Source organism: Mastigoproctus giganteus, chromosome 1 (genome assembly GCF_048544385.1).
Source record: "Mastigoproctus giganteus isolate SK-2022 chromosome 1, ASM4854438v1, whole genome shotgun sequence".
NCBI classification, from domain to species: domain Eukaryota; kingdom Metazoa; phylum Arthropoda; class Arachnida; order Uropygi; family Thelyphonidae; genus Mastigoproctus; species Mastigoproctus giganteus.
Window position 1 is genome coordinate 126,083,132 of NC_143575.1, and position 17,377 is coordinate 126,100,508.

Consider the following 17,377-nt stretch of genomic DNA (forward strand, 5'->3'; position numbering starts at 1 on the left):
TAAATCCATCATTTGACAAATGAATGATTGATAGCAATGGTTTCATCTTTTTCATTAATTGATTTTTTTTTTTTAGTACATTAATGATCTTGAGACAGATAGACAGTATAGAAACTGGCCTGGAAGTGTCCAAGACATGCTGAGGCCCATGTATCCAGGAATGCTTCGCAATGTTAGAAAAAATATTTATCATCTGGTAGGTGGACACTATTTCTAATTAATAAAAAATATTGATTTACTTATGTATGATCTAATTAATGATAATAATTATTTAAATAAATTATAAATTTATTGATGATTATTTAATAATGATTATTTATCATGGGATCACTTTATTGAATTTAGTCAATATAAAATTGTTGAATTTTATATAGATGTTATAAACAGTTGTTTTTCCATGGATTAATAGTTAACAGCTCAGTTAAATTAATCATTCTTGAACTATGTGAAATTCATAATGCTGAAACTACAGCACATTATGTATTTAGGTAACTATTGGTGTTGTCACACATACACACCAGTCACAATATTATGACTACCCCCAATGCAAACATCACACATGCCAAGCTAATACAGGGCACATGTCGGGTTCACACACCACAAGCATATAAGGCTTAATGTTCGGCCTCTGTGAGTGAACACAGTAACAGCCTCTGTCATGGGCAAAGCACACAGCCTATCAGACCTGAAAAAAGGCATGATCATCGGCTATCGGGTGGCCAGGGAGTGCCAGCATTTCCAAAACAGCGGACTTTGTGAATACTCATGTGCTGCAGTGGTGAAAGTGTATCAAGACTTGGACGAATGGGACAGTTTTGACGACCCAACGTTCCAATTGTGAAGCCCCATGCGGCATTGATCCCAGAGGTGAAAGTCGGCTGAAATGGTTGGCCAGGACCAATCAGGGTGCTACTGTTGCTCAACTGGTCGTCAAAACGAACTGTGGGGCCACCAGAAAGGTCTCCAACATGACAGTGCAGCAAACCCTGTTGCACATTGGGCTCCGGAGAAGACGCTTTGTGACAGCACCCATGCTGACGGCCGTTCATTGCAAACAACGCCATCAGTTTGCATAGCAATACCAACACTGGACCCTGGCCGAGTGGCAAAAGGTGGCCTTCCCCAGTGAGTCACGATTTCTGCTCCACCAAGTGGATGGACGCCGGCGTATTAGGCATGAAACCTCCAAGAACAGACATGATTGTTGGCAGATGGCAGGCTGGTGGGGGTGGCATTGTTGTCTGGGGAATATTTTCATGGCATGGCTTGGGTCTGTTGATACTTCTGGAGGGCACTCTGAACGCAAATGATTACCTATCGATCGTTGCCAATTAGGTACACCTGTACATGTTAACTGTGTTCCTTGGGGGCGATGGTATCTATCAGCAAGACAATGTGCCATGCCATGTCGCCAGAATTGTCCGTGAGTGGTTTGAGGAGCACGACGAAGACTTCAAGCTACTCCCTTGGCCACAGAATTCCATGGATCTTAACCCAGTTGAAAATCTATGGGACCACCTTAATCGACACATCAGATGGATGGATCCTTCAAGGAAACTACAGGAACTCCGGGGTGCACTGCAATCTGCATGGTCCCAGATACCCATAGCAACCTTCCATGGACTTATTGAGTCCCTCCCACGGCGACTGGCTGCAGTGTATGCTGCGAAAGGAGCATATTCTGGATACTAAGTAGGTGGTCATAATAATGTGACTGGACACTGGTACACACACACAGTGGAACTTCTCTATTACGAACTTCTATTTAACGAATTTCTCTATATTACAAATTTTTTTGCAAAACATTGCACCTTGAAATGAAATTACATGTAATATTAACCCCATATAACGAAGTGTTAATCTAACAAATTAAAAAAAAATCAGAAAAGCATTTTTAAAGATTTTCAAGTATTTAATGCTAAACAGCTGCTCAAATATAATACAGCCGCCTTCCTTCCGAAATTACTCATTAGCATCTGGAATTAACCATCCTTTTAAGTGAAACTTGTGGCCATTGAAGCCCATAAGGAGGGTCTTTGTTTCATTTTTGTTAGAGTTATAAAACCAAATGGATTTTCTTAAAAGTGGCCTGCTGAGTGACATTCGCTTCTCACCTGAACCTGACCACATGACCTTCCTGTCAATTATTATATGATAGTTTTGTATTTGTCCATTCTCATCTAATTGGACTGTCAGTAGATGGTTTTCATGAAATTTTTTTTTTCAATTTCATTCTTTTAGAATGATTTGTCATCAATTACATAGGCTAATGCTGTGTTTTTTTTTTTTTTTTTTTCCTGAAAAGTATCAATACAATATACATTACCATAAATTTTCTTTATAAATATGAGTGAATAAATATGAATAAATAAATATGAATGAAAGTAGAATAAAAGGAATTCACAAAGTCGTATACTGTATTTCTTCAAAGTGATCGATAGGAATGGTCACGTGATACTGTTGAATTGACAAGCAACGTCATTGAGTAGGTCGTATTAACAATTCACTATATGGCCAGCACAGCGAAGTTCGCGGTGGCTACATGGTGTATGTATTGGTAGTGAGCTGAAGCCAAGTAATTTTTACCGTTGTGGAAACAGTGTCAAAGAGAAAGTGTTTAAGCATTAATGATAAAGTCAAGATTCTTCATGATATTGATCAGGGTTTTATGAGAAAAGCTATTGCAGAGAAATATAGCAGACCTGCAAGCAGTTTATCTATGATTTTAAAAAAATCGAAAATCAATTTTAAATGCAGTTGAAGGAGGAGTAGACAAGAAGCGAATTAAGATGTGTGTATATGAAGATGTTGATAAAACTGTTCTAAACTGGGTGCAAATGATATGTGAAAAGAATATACCAATGTCAGGTCCAATAATTAAGCAACAAGCTCTGAAATTTGCACAGTTCCTTGGACATACAGAATTTAATGCGAGCACTGGGTGGCTAGATAAATTCAAGAAGCGCCACAGAATTTTGGAAAAGGTTATTTGTGGAGATAGGGTTAATGTAATTGAAGAAGATTGCAACAGTTAGAGGAACAACACCTAAAAGAAGATTTTGGAAGAATATGAACCCAAGGATGTTTTTAATGCTGATGAAATGGGTTTATTCTTTAAATGTTTACCTAATAGAACGCTTGCTTTTAAAGATGATAAATGTTTTGGCAGAAATCAAAGCAAAGAAAGAATCCCCACTAGTTGGAGCCAATATGCCAGGAAGTGAAAAATTAAGACTTTTAGTCATCAGAAAATCAAAAAACCCAAGATGTTTTAAAGGCACAAAATCATTGGAAGTTGACTACACCTTTAATAAAAAAAGCATGGATGTCAAGTGATATTTTCAAAGAATGGATATTAAAACTAGACAATCATATAACAAAAGAAAAAAGAAAAATCATGTTGATTACTGTCAACTGTCCGGCACATCCTGCCAGTATTTCTGCTAAACTTAAAAGTGTGGAGTTTTTGTTTTTGCCACCAAATGTAACGTGAAAACTCCAACCAGTGGACCAGGGCATTATTAAAAATTTTAAATTTCATTATCAAAAAGAATAATAATGAAGATTGTCAATGCTTTACAAGAAAATAGAAACTTGGAGGTTACAATTAACCTTAGAGATTGCATCTCTGAACTGACAAAAGTTCGGACAAATGACGTCAGTGAATACACTATTAAAAATTGTTTTTCGAAAGTGGGATTTGCATTGAATACAGAAGTCGAATGACAACCGGACGAACAAGATGAACTGCCCCTTTCACAACTGAAAAACTTTTGGACCTTATTAGAATTGCCCGGAAATATCGAAAATGATATTTCCGGGCAATTCTATCAGTTATGTTTATGTAGATCAAGATCTGGCTATAATAGAACATCCAAATGAAAATGAAATACTGCTGAACAGTGTTAGATGTGACTGTTATCACGAAGAAATGAACGATGATGCTGAAGACGCATCAGAACAACCCGTAGAAAAGCCAACTCACAAAGAAATGATTCATTCTTTTAAAATGGGTCGTTTGGGTTTCATTGTCAGTTATGCTGAGTTCTGCATCATTGTCACCTAAGTTGTTTTGTATGAATATTATGTGGTTATCAAAATGAGAGAAATTAGCTCTTATTTTTGGGTGTACAAATTTTGAATTGCCTGTTACTTTTCACATATGTGAGATGTCTTCATATTTGTGGATGACCATCTCCATATGTCTAGGCTGTCTCCGCTGCTATAACCATTGTTGTTGGTATACCAAAAATACCTCATTCAAACAAACAAGCATCTTCCATAATTTTTCCAGCTTTTAAAACTTTTAAATACAACTAAGTATGCATATGGAGGCCTTTTAAGTATTCATAACAGAAAGGCCGAGTTAAACTGTTTTACAACAGCAACTATATTCATTTTTGACTAATGCAAACTGCCATACAAATCACAAGAATTTTTCAAGATCAGCTGTTCTTGATACTGTCTTTTCAACTCATTAAAAAAAATAGTTAATTAACATCTGCTGCTATGTTATGCTTAATGTCAATGTAGTAGTTAACAGTACTGAAAGTTGCAACATTACTTTTTAGATTTCATAGATTTCTTTCTCTTCCCCCTTTTATGTAGATAATTGCAGCTGATCCTAGTAAACGTTATGCAAGAGATATATTGAAATTGGCAGAATCATTCTATGTACACAAAGCTCCTGTTAGGTATGATATTTGCATTAACTTCAGTTCAAATTAATATGAATATTTCAATTTATTGATCTGTTATTAGTTTATAAGTTTATAATAAATTTTTAATAAGTTTATAAGCCCCAGTGTGGCAGGTCCCCATCTTGCTGGAAGCCAGGTTGCAGTTCTTCTAGCTGTGGATAGACAAAGTTTTCCAGTGTGTCTAGGTAGATGTTAGAGTTGACCATTGATTCAACAAAGAAAAAGGGTCCAATCACACAATTGTGAAACAGACAACACCACACATTAAATTTGGGGCTGTTGCCAATGTGCTCTGTCATGATGTGTGGGTTTTCTGATCTCATACATTTTGTTTGTTAACTGTCCCTGAAACGTGGAATGTGGCTTCATCTGTGAACATGATTTTTTCCAGAAATTCATTAACCCAGTCGACTCTATCAAGCATGGTGATTGCAAATTTCTTACAGGCAACCCTATCATCTAGCATAATCACTTGCAGCAGTTGCAATTTGTTATGGGTGCGGTTTCAAACATTTTTGTAAGACCTGATGCACGGTTGAATGAGGAAACCGATGAACTGCAGCTCATGTCAACTTGCATGGAATGTGAAGAAAGACCTCTCAGATGCACTCAACATTTTTAACAGATGTATGAGACCGCCCTGCACTTTTCTTGTGCTTAACACTTCCGATGTCTTTAAACTTTTTGTACCAAGCACGTATCAATGGTCTTTGATGGTGGTGTTCTGTTATAACGTCTTCTAAAATTTTGTTGGACCTGCATGTCAAATCTTGTTTCAGGAAACCACTCGTCACACTGTGCTTTCTCCTGTGGATTCATGATGACAGACTGACTCGAGCTAATCAGCTGTTTCACTCGTGCTGCGTGCGGCACAATATTTACTTCCATCTACCAATACTCAGTGGAACTTCCAAAGTTTCTCTATAAGATGAGACCTTCAATATTGTTCTGCGACTTCTGATTAAAATTTTATTTAGTTATAAAATTCTGTATGAGAATTATGTATAATTGTATGAGAATTATGTATAATTCTCATATATCCTGTATATAGATGTATATATGCACACATACTTACACTTACACAACAGTTCTTAATTAAGTAATAATAATTAATCTTTGTGAGATGGTCTGAGAGCAGAGGTAACTCAAAATTGTCTTAACTAATGTAGGTTCTCAACTAATAATAATATAGTAATAGTATTTGCCAAGTAGTGCAAGGAAGCCATAGGCTTTTGTTGCACTGGAGAAAAAAAAAAAAGTAAAAAGAGAATGCAAATTATATGCTTCCTTCCTCATGCAGATAACTATCCAGTTGACCTTTGAATTTATTCCAACTGTCAACCTTAACTACCTGCGAGGGCAATTTGTTCCAGCAATCAACGACTTGCTGGCTAAAAGAAAACTTCCTACTTATGACTTGACTTTGACTCCTAGTTCTGGAATTATTTCTAACAGTGAGAATTCCACCTTCGTTCATTTTAATAATCCCTCTCAGAGCCTAATAAATATCAATCAGGTCACCTCTCAGGTGCCTGGTTACCAAGCTCTGTAGCCCATATAATCTAAGTCTTTCCTTGTATGGTCAGGTCGTCCTTCTGCCGATTCCACCCTTCGAGTTGCTTGTCTTTGGACCCTTTCAAGAAGCTATCTTTTTTCAGATGAGGTCTCTATACCTGAACACAGTATTCCAAATGTGGTCTTACAATTGTCTTGTACAGTGGGATTATGACCTTCCTATGTTTCTATAGATAGGATAATGTTTGATAAATCATCGATAGGACACCATGGACTTTCCTGGCTGCTTGTATCAAAATGGCCTGTTCAGAAAACTTCATATAAGCTGGTATTGTAACTCCTGGATCCCTTTCCTCTTCCACTGTTTTTAATTCAACCCCACCATGTGTATAATTTGTTTGTGAGTTGCTATTCCCCAAGTGTAAGATCTTCCATTTAGCAGCATTAAAATATAGCTGCCATTTCTTTGACCATCTTTGAAGTCAGTTCAAGTCATCCCGAAGGAACACTGCTTGGTACTGATCATTAATGACTCTGTCAGTCTTTACTTTGTCTTCAAATTTTGACATCATGCCTTCTATCCCTTCATCAATGTCATTTATGAAAATGAGAAACAACAGTGGTCCAAGAACCGATCCTTGAGGGATCCCACTCTTGATGTTACACTAATCTGAAGAATATCCATTAATCACAACCATCTGCCTTTTGCCCTGCAGCCACCCACAATCCATCTTAGAATCTAACCAGTAATCCCAACCTGTTCGAGCTTATACAGTAAGTTCTCATGAAGGACATTGTCAAATGCTTTGCTAAAATCCAAATAAACTTTCGAAATTGTTCCCTAAATCCAGCTCACTAGTAACTGTCAAAATAGCCTATTAAATTATTTAAGCATGATTTACTCTTAACAAAGCCATGTTGTGTGTGTCCTTCAGAATGTCATATCTATCTAAATGTCCCAGGATTGCACTCGTAATCATTGCCTGTAAGATTTTTCCTACCACCAAAGTCAGGCTAATCAGTCTGTAGTTACCAACTTTAATCTTAGAACTGCTTTCATATGTTGGCGATATATTGGCACTTCTCCAATCCAAAGGAATCGTCTCTGAGTCCAAAGATGCCCTCATAATTAACCTCAATGGTTCAGTAAATTCCCTCAAGCTTTCCCTCAAAACTACAGGGTATATGCCATCAACTCCAGGAGCCACTCTTGCTGTTATGCTCAAAATTTTTCTAATAAGCAATCATCTGTAATTACAACATCACTAATTTCATATGGCTCAGCCTCACTCGCACAGCATCTTCTCAGCATGAAGGGTCTTTGGTTAGTAAAGACCGATGCAAAGTACCAATTCAATTCATCGATAACATCAGCTGGGATATCTAAAACTTTCCCAGTGTACAGGGGTCTGATCTGATTAGCTTTCTTTTTTGTTTATTCGCATGCATGACAAATTCCTTGTCCCCATTTTTGCTGTCTTAGCCAATGCTTTCTCATGAGCAGCCTTGGCCTCTCTGAAGCCTACAACTGGTACAGATCAACTTGTACCTGTTCAGTACTTTTCATCACTCTGTAACTGTCCCATGCTATCTTTTTCTGTTCTATTTGACTGGCCATCTCCACAGTTCATCCATTTCAGCATCCTCCTCTGCAACATTTTCTTAAAGGTATGTAGGCACTCCTGACTCCTGTGATTTTTTCTTTAAATGAATTCCATAATTCAAATGTATTCGCCATCCCTCTGCAATCCGCCAAATTCATGGATGCCACATAGCTCCTTAAACTGTCAAAGTCCCCTCTTCTTTTATTTAAAACTTTTAAATACTACAACCTCTCTCTTCATTGTCCAACTGATGATTGCATGATCTTCTTGACAGTGTTTCCTGTATTTTTAATCCACATGATGTCATCTGCTTTGTAAGTAATGATGATGTCAAGAATATTCTCCTAGTACTTTCTCTAACATGTTGGTACAAATAATAATCTAGTTTATTAAAAAAATTCCCTATTGTGAATTTCCCTCCCACTTGATCTGGGACAGATTAAAGTCACCCATAATTTTTTTTTTTTTTTTTTCGTAGTTGTTGGCGCATCAGCTTCTGTGGCCATATTGCACCTCCCAAGGTTTTTGCAGTACTTTGATCCAAGCCCGAGGCAGGATTCGAACCTGTGACCTTTGGGTTGCCAGGCAGGCACTTTACCCACCCGGCTAGCCCGGTCAGCATCACCCATAATAAGACATTTATGCTTGCTTGCACATTCATCTGCATGTAAAGACACTTGTCATATTCATAACAATCTTCTGGTCTGTGGATTGCTCTTACTCTCATTGTTCCTTTCTATAAAGTATAAAGGAAACAGTAAGAGAGAGAAGAGAGAAGAAAGAAGGGGTAATATAAGTGTTAGTCATCCAAAGTGATGATGCCTTAGTTGTTGGGTTTCTAATTAGATACTAGAAATAAGACATTCTGCTGCTTTGGGTGTTTCAAATGCATTATATCCTCCCCCCCCCCCTTGTTTTTCTACTTTTGTAGCTGATGTGTAATAAACATTATCAGCTTTGGTGGGGAGGGGGGATAAAGAGAGCATTGTTATTTGTAGCAGAATAAGGACATTAAGTGAAGATTTGTTATATAAATATAGGAGTATTCTGAAAAAATGCCATGATCAGAATTTTTGTGTCTGTAACACTTTTGGGTGAATGTTTTTATCAAAATGGCCTGGAATCGTAAGTAGGAGAAATGTAGTTTGTAGTGACTGAATATATTTGAAGAATTGTGGTGCAATGGTTTTGCTATTATCTTTGAGAATACCTTAAGGGTTCAGGGAAACTGCTAGCTGTGAAGGAGTGATAATGTATTTATCTGATGATAAGGATGAAAGTAACACTTTCACTCATCCATCTCTTTTTAATATACTCATCCATGTATATTAAAACAACAACCAATATTGGCAAGATGTGCCGAGGGTAATGATGTTTCACATGAACAGGAACCTAATGCTAGGGAAATAAGCTTGAACAACTTTAAGAGGTGTGTCAGGATAGTAAACTATACAAGAACACTTAATCTTACCATTATCTACAATAATGGCAGTCTCAACTATGTCAGTAAAATGAGTGATTTTAATTGGGGTAAGGTGGGTCATGCCTCAAAAGCAGCCTGAGAGTAAAAAAGTTTTAAGAGAGTAAAAAAAAAAAATCAAAAATTATGAATGCTAGTATAGAATATATGTGGCATGTGGTGTTGTTATTATTTATTATTATTTAGTATTATTTAATACTGGGGAAAAATGCAAGGAAGTAATTTTATACAGAATCAGCCAATGCCCTTCTCTGCCCATCCTCTCTAATAATATGCTTAATTCTTCCTGAAGTTTATATAAACCACCCACTAACATAACATCAGATGGTAGTTTGTTTCAACAATCAGTTACTCTCTGGCTGAAAGCAGATTTTTGCATATCTATCTTGCAGCCATCCTTTTTCAATTTCCATTTGTCCCCTTGTGTGAGTTAGTAGTGAAAAATGCTGTATGAAAGCAAGCTCATACAGCATCAGCAAAAAAAAAAAAAAAAAAAACTTTCTCACATCACCTGTCCATCTCCTCCAAAAGTTTGTCTAGTTCTTTCTTGAATTTATTCAAACTAGCCACTTCCATAACAACCAAATGGAGTTTGTTTGTTTCAATAATCGACCACCTACTGGTTGAAGGGAAACATTTGCACATCTAGGCTGCAACTTTTCCTCCTCAATTTGAAATACCTATTTGTGTAGTCTGAGCAAGAGGAAGAATGACACCAGCATTGAGCCTACCCAGCCCATTCAATGCCTTAAACACCTCAAGCAGATCAGCTCTCAAGTGTCTAGTCTCCAGATGCTTCAGTTTTCAGAACTGAAGCCTTTCTTGTTGAGAACCAATCTCATTGCCCTTCTCTGCACGAGTTCCAGTAGATCCACATCCTTCCTAAAATGAGACCTCCAGGCTTATATGCTGTACTCAAGAAGTGGCCTAAACATTGCCTTATACAATGGAATAATTTCCTCCTTATTTGTGCTACCAAAATTCCTGTATATTGTTGATGAAGCCCCCTGGCACCTGTCTGCACTGCTCAGAGAATTTCAGATCTCACTGCCCAATTACTGACTAACCCAGATATCTTTTTAATTTTTCACTACCCCAGGTGTAGTACCACCCAGTTCATACATTAATCTGAGATTACTTCTACTAATTATGTAGTATATTGCATTTGTCATTGTAAACTTCACTTGCCATTTATCAGCTCATCTGGCAAATTTTTTAAGATCTTGTTCCAAATCATACCTTGATTAAATTCACTCATTTCATTGAGCCCCCTGCTAACCTTTGTATCATCTGCAAACTTCATACAGATGAAGCAGCAAAACACCCCACTTGCTTCGATTCCATCCCAGTTCCTTTTTCTGATTATAAACCAGTCATACGGCGGATATGTACTGAGATATGGCATAATCAAACAGGTAACAAACTTCTTGAAATAAAACACAATCCACAGCTGTGGAGATCCAGTTCCCGATCAAACAGGCAGGAAGAGGTCATGCTGGCAAGAGCACGAATTGGCCATACTCATCTTACACACCTATTTCTACTGCTAGGAGAAGATCCTCCACTTTGCCCGCATTGTAGTTCCATACTTACTGTAAAACATAATCATTGAGTGTACACATTATCATTCAGCTAGAATCGCATGTTTCAGATCTTTAATTAGCTCACAAAAACCTCTGCAACTAAGCCACATACTTGGAAATGATGCCACTTTATCAGAACTGTTCACTTTTCTAAAAATGATCAATGCATACAATCACTTCTAGAATAGTCTCCTTTCCTATATTGACAAACACTCCAAAGTAACAGGCGCAATATGGTCATAGCAGCCCTTGTGCCAATAAATCCCACTCCAACAACAACAGCAAACTTCATGCAGAAGAAGACATGGATATAGAGTGACCATTTTCCCAAATAAAGATAGATATAAAACTGAATGCTAGAAACACTGATCTAAAAAAAAACCAGACAAATCAAAATACAACTCCAAAAACCATATAATGCAGCACATACTTCAATGCAACTGTAGTGTGCATAGGCATATTGATGACTTATATGACCTGATCAATAGATACAACCCAATGATCATTTGTTTACAGGAAACCAATTTAACACCACAGGTAACTCCCTCAATCAAAAACTTCAGTGTATAGAAAAGACAGGAATACTGCAAAATCCACACATGGAGGGGGGTGGTGATCTTAGTTAACTCTAAAATTCCCTCCCAATTTATCTCTCTACAGACTAACTTGGAAGCTGTTGCTGTGCATGTAGCTCTTGGAATCACGCTAACTCTCATTTCAATATACCTTCCACCAAATAATCTCTTCACTCTAGATGATATTATAGTACAAGTGCCAACCCCCTTTTGTCTCTTCAGAGACTTCAGTGGGCATCACCCATTGTGGGGATCTTCTCACATGGATCAAAGAGGACATATGATTGCAACATCACTGAACCAAGTTTGAGTCTGTCACCACCAAATACGGAGGATGCGGAAAGGTCAGGAATGACCACCACATATCCCGGAGCAATATGGCCTTAGTTGCTAATGCTCCTAAAAACCAACAACAACAACATTACTGAACCAACAAACAACAATTAACCTTACTAAATACTGGCCATCGCACTTATGTTCATCTACCCACAGGATCCACTTCAGCAGTTGATCTGTCAATCTGTTCTCCCATACTGTTCCCCAGTATGGAGTGGTCAATCAAAGTAGATTCGCACAACAGAGATCATTTTCCAATTATATGCAAAATTCAAACACAACAATCCCACTGTCCAGACTACAGAGTAAAATGAAAATTCACAAAAGTAAATTGGACAAGAAATTCAGTTTGTGTATCTTTCAATCATCAATTTATTAAAACACAAACAATAGACGAAGTTACCGGGCACATTACCACACAAATTTTGGCAGCATCTTCCGAAGCAATTCCTCAGTCCTCTACATCAACAAGACCAACAAAGACATGCAAAACACTGGTGGAATGAGGCCTGTAAGAGTGCTAAAAGAGAAAAAAAATAAAGCTTGGAATCAGTTTCACAAGATCACCCACAACAGCCAACTTCATTTTAAACAAAAGGCAAAGGTAAGACAAATAAGAAGAAAAGCCTAATAACTCCTAAATACGCCATCAAATCAAGGGATGGTTTCAGCAATAACTGGATAGTAGAACTAGCGCCGGAAGCCTGGCAAGTAATAAGAAATCAATCAAGAATCTACATAGACTGGGGATCCTGTCACTTTAGGGAGCATGTGGCTGTTCCCAAGTGTTACAAATGCTGCAAGTTCGGCCACACCTCCCACACTTGCGTACAGGACATCAAGACATGTGGTCACTGCTCTGAAAAGGGGCACAACTACAATGCTTGCCCAAACAAGAACCAAGACCCTGTATGCACAAACTGTAAGTCGCAGAAACTAGACCATAATCACTCCATTAGAGACCCGAAATGCCCAATCTATCTGAAAGCCAAGAGTGTCTACCAAGGAAGAATTAACGATGGGGACACGAATTAAAACCTTTAATTCCACAATGATAAAGATCTTGCAGACAAATGCACAACGGGCCAGAGCGGTGGCCGATCAGGTCAGAGTAAAAGCAGAGTAGGAAAATGCAGACATTATACTACTCCAGGAGCCATATGTACATAAAAAGCTGGTCAGGGGCATTCCACTGCACTTAAATTATTCAGACAGATGAGGATATCCTGTGGGCGGCCATATTGATCAGAAATCAGAACATCACGGCCACCAGGATCACGCAGTTCTGCACGACCTGGGCCGCATGCGCACACCTTATCACAGCCCTGGGCGCCTTCTACGTGGTGGTGTTATACTGCCGACCAGGAGAAGAAATAACCTTCGCAATAAACTACTTACGACTTTTGGATACACTGCCTAACCAAAATATTATCATCAGCGCTGATGTCAACTGTCGTTCGCCAGCATGGCATAGTACTACACCAGACAGAAGAAGTACCAGAAACGGCCAACTTCTGGAGGACTTCCTCATGGGCTCCCAAATTACTGTTCTAAACCAGCCACATCATCTGCCAACCTATAGTAATACCCTGTGGGAGGTCACGATCAACATCTCTCTGACAACAATAAATCTTGCTGAGTTCGTGACTGATTGGAGGGTCGAAGATTCATGGATCACTTCGGACCACCAGGTCATAACCTACAAGATAACAAGAGTCCTAACAAGAACACCACTAGCCAAGCAGATGACAAACAGATGCGCTATCACCAGTGCCAACTGGGAGCTCTTCAGAAACCTACTGAATGAAGCGGTGGAACACAATCCAGGAAGTTTAGACCCGCAAGCTGACCCGGACGTACTGCAAGATAAGACAACTAAAATAATCATAGATACAAGCAATGAAGCTATAAAAAAGAAGAACCCGAAACCTGGAGCCAACCCCTGGTGGACTCCAGAAATCAGTGCCCTCCGCAAAGTGGTAACCAAAAGAAGAAAGGAGTTTCGACGAGCATGCAGGACGTGGCCAGAAGCTGAAGTAGAAGCCCTCAGGCAACATTATAGGGAAGCCAGAAACCGATACATGGACGGCATCTGGAAAAGTAAGGAACGAACTTGGGAACGCTTAGTGACAACAACTGGAAATGATGACCCTTGGGGAGCAGTCTACAGGGTTATTATCAACAAACTCCCTAGTGGGGAGGTAGTGACTACCACACGAACCCCACAAGGTCAAATGACAACTTGGGAACAATTGGTGGACAACATCTTGAATGCCATATTCAAGGAACCGGAGGTCCCAACTCTACAGGAACAAAATCATCTCTGTCAAGAAAACCTGAACTACAATTCACAAATCATGGAGCCCCCCCCCTTCACCATGGAGGAGCTCAGTACTGCTGCCGCCCGGATAAGAAAGAGAAAATGTCCCGACCTAGACATGATAGAACCCGAAATACTTAAAAAAGTAATAGAATATACACCACAACTTCTATTGACCGTGTTCAACAGATGCCTAGAGGTAGGGAAATACCCAACAAAATGGAAAACGGCCAACATCAAACTTATCATCAAGAGTCCGACTAAGAAATCAGAGTGCCTGAAATCCTACAGACCCATTGCACTTCTTTCAGTAGTTAGCAAATTTGAAAGGCTACTGCACAAACGAATCCTCCAACACTACGAAGCAGCTGGCCTCCTAGCTGGAAATCAGTTTGGATTTAAACCGGGATCCTCCACAACAGAAGCCCTCAGAAACCTAACTAACAAGGTCAAAGAATGTGACAACAAATATTTCCTCATAATATCGATTGATTTTGCCGGGGCGTTCGACTCACTCTGGTGGTCGAGCGTCTTGGGCAGACTCAGGAAAGCTGAAGTACCCATCAACCTCTATAAAAGCATAGAAACCTCTCTCTCATAAAGAAAAATTCAGATAAACACTCCATACAAAAAGATCGCAAGAACAGTACACAGAGGATGTCCACAGGGGTCTGTGTTGGGCCCACTCCTCTGGAACTTGGTATTTGATGAGTTCTTGAGAATGGACCTAGGCACAGTGGGGGTGCAGGCCTTTGCAGATGACCTGATTTTGACAGTGCAAGCAAACTCCAGAGCCCAATTGGAAATTCTAGCTAATCAGGCTCTGCAGATACTCCAACAGTGGGCCAAGAAGAATTTCTTTACAATTTCACCGACAAAGACATTGTCGATGCTGCTCAAAAGAACCTTGCAACTGAGACGACCACCCCTAACATGGGCTATGTTAGAATAACTAAGAGTAAGAACAGGTGTATGTATACTTGCATGTACACCAATGCTAGGAGTTTAATAAATAAATTTGACGAATTTGAAGTGCTGGTCAAGACATCAAAGGTAGATATTGTTGGGATATCAGAGATGTGGTGTCGAACAGATATAAGGAATGCAGAATTGGAATTCGGTGAGTACAGTGTGTACAGAAAGGATAGGAAGGGAAGAGGGATTATGTTGTTAGTTAAGAAGCACAAAATCTAAGGAAGTGCATCCAGCTGAGATGGGTCAGTCTGGTGTGACATCACTGAGAAATCAAAATTGAGAGTAGGAGTGTATTATAGGCCTAATGACTGATAAGTACAGTCGATCCTCGTATAACACGTGTTTGCATTACACGAATTCGATCATACACGATTTATAAATAGGGGAATGTTATCTTATATAACACGAACCGAATTCGCTTATACACGATTCACCTTTGTGTTTACAAGAAATGGCAGTCGAATGCAGAATCACCCCAACTGAACGCAACACGATAGGAACAAAGAAGATTCTGAAAATGTATTTATGTGTTTTATATCAGTGAAGGGGAAACACATTTCACCATAATAACGTAAAAACCAACACAATTCCAGCTATCGATATAATCGCAAATGTAATTAGATGGAGTTTACTACCAGTTTATAACAGATTCCACTAGCAGAAACGAAACTGGAAATTGTTTTTATTGTTTTATGGTAGTAACCCCCAGAAATGTGCTTTAGTAAAATGTGAGGTGTTAATAGTGTATCTCGGCCTTTACGGTGTTGTTTATTCAGTTGCTACACGCGCGCAGCTTTGTTTCTGTGTATCAAGCGTGCCACCTCGTTTGTAATTGTGCTTTATTCCCTAAAAATTAGTAAAATACTTAAAAGGTGTGAAAAGGAAGCGTCCTGGCTAAGACACTGCAGATTCAGAGAGAAAAAAAAAGAAGCAATACCGATAAACAGAGGCGGACTGGGTCAAAAATTCTCACCGGGAAAATTTGTAGTGGCCTCATACTACGGTTTATGGCCAAAATCACACCGGCCTCCGGCCCACCGTGGTTTCCCCCGTAAGGCTTATGGCCAGTCCGCTTCTGTCGATAGAGAAAAAATATGAAATTGTGAAACGCTTTGAGCGAAATGAAAGACCATGTGATATTGCACGTGCTACAGACCTGCATTAGCATTAGTAGAGGCATTTGATGCAAGAAAGCAAGCTTATGCAGCATCAGCCAAAAAAAAAAAAAAAAAAACCTCTTCCACTTCACCCCTCCGTTCGTTCAAAATACCTGTCCAGCTGAGCCTTAAACTTATTTAGGCTATCAACCTCCACCACAAGGGATGGAAGTCTGTTCCACCAACCAACCACCCGCTGGCTAAAGGCAAATTTCCGCACGTCTATTCTACATCTGTCTTTCCTCAATTTGAATTTATGCCCTCTCAGGTGATTATTCTGAGCTAGAGGAAGAATCCCATCAGCATTGAGCATGCTTAAACCATTCAAGGCTTTATACACCTCTATCAGATCACCTCGCTGGTGCCTAGTCTCCAGACACTGCAATTTGCAAAACTTAAGCCGTTCTTCGTAAGAGCACCCCTTTGTTCCATTCACTAATCTTGTTGCCCTTCTCTGTACTCGTTCCAGCAGCTCTACATCCTTCTTGAAATGAGGCCTCCAGACCTGTATACAGTACTCTAGGTGTGGCCTGACCATCGCCTTATACAATGGAATAATCACCTCCTTATCCCTGCTGGAAAAATTCCTGTATATCATTGACAATACTCCATGAGCTACTCTTGCAGCCCGTCTGCACTGCTCAGAGAACTTCATATCTGCCTGCACAACCACCCCCAAGTCCCTTTCATTCTCTACCACTGTCAGTGTTGTACCACAGAGTTGATACGTTGCTCTGGGGTTGCTGTTTCCCATGTGTAGTACTTTACATTTGTCAATGTTAAACTTCATTTGCCACCTCTCAGCCCATCTGCTCAACCTTTCCATGAGGCAACGCGGAGAATTACAAAGAATGCAGAGAAAATAAAAACAACTTTCATAGCGGGAACAACTCAAAGTGTAATTAAAATCCATTAGATTAAGACACAAAGAATTGGAAGAGATGGAACGGCTGTCATCTGTTTGGATAGAAAATCAAACAAAAAACAAGTTTGCTTACGATAGAAGCAAAAGCATTAGCAATATTTTATTACGACTTACGTATTATAATTTATACTTACGTATTATAAAATATGTAAGTATTTTATTACGACTATTTTATTTAATATAATAAATTTTTTACGAATAAAATAC

The 17,377-nt window shown here is 39.0% G+C and overlaps 1 protein-coding gene across 1 annotated transcript in view; it reads left to right on the plus strand.

Moving 5' to 3' along the window:
• The window catches only part of Uggt (UDP-glucose-glycoprotein glucosyltransferase), an 820,111-nt gene that overhangs the window by 200,722 nt on the left and 602,012 nt on the right, over positions 1 to 17,377 (plus strand). Inside the window, exons 13-14 of the mRNA XM_090386735.1 lie at positions 77 to 196; positions 4,609 to 4,694. Of these exons, the coding sequence (XP_090242861.1) occupies positions 77 to 196; positions 4,609 to 4,694 (206 nt within the window). The remainder of the gene's footprint in view (positions 1 to 76; positions 197 to 4,608; positions 4,695 to 17,377) is intronic.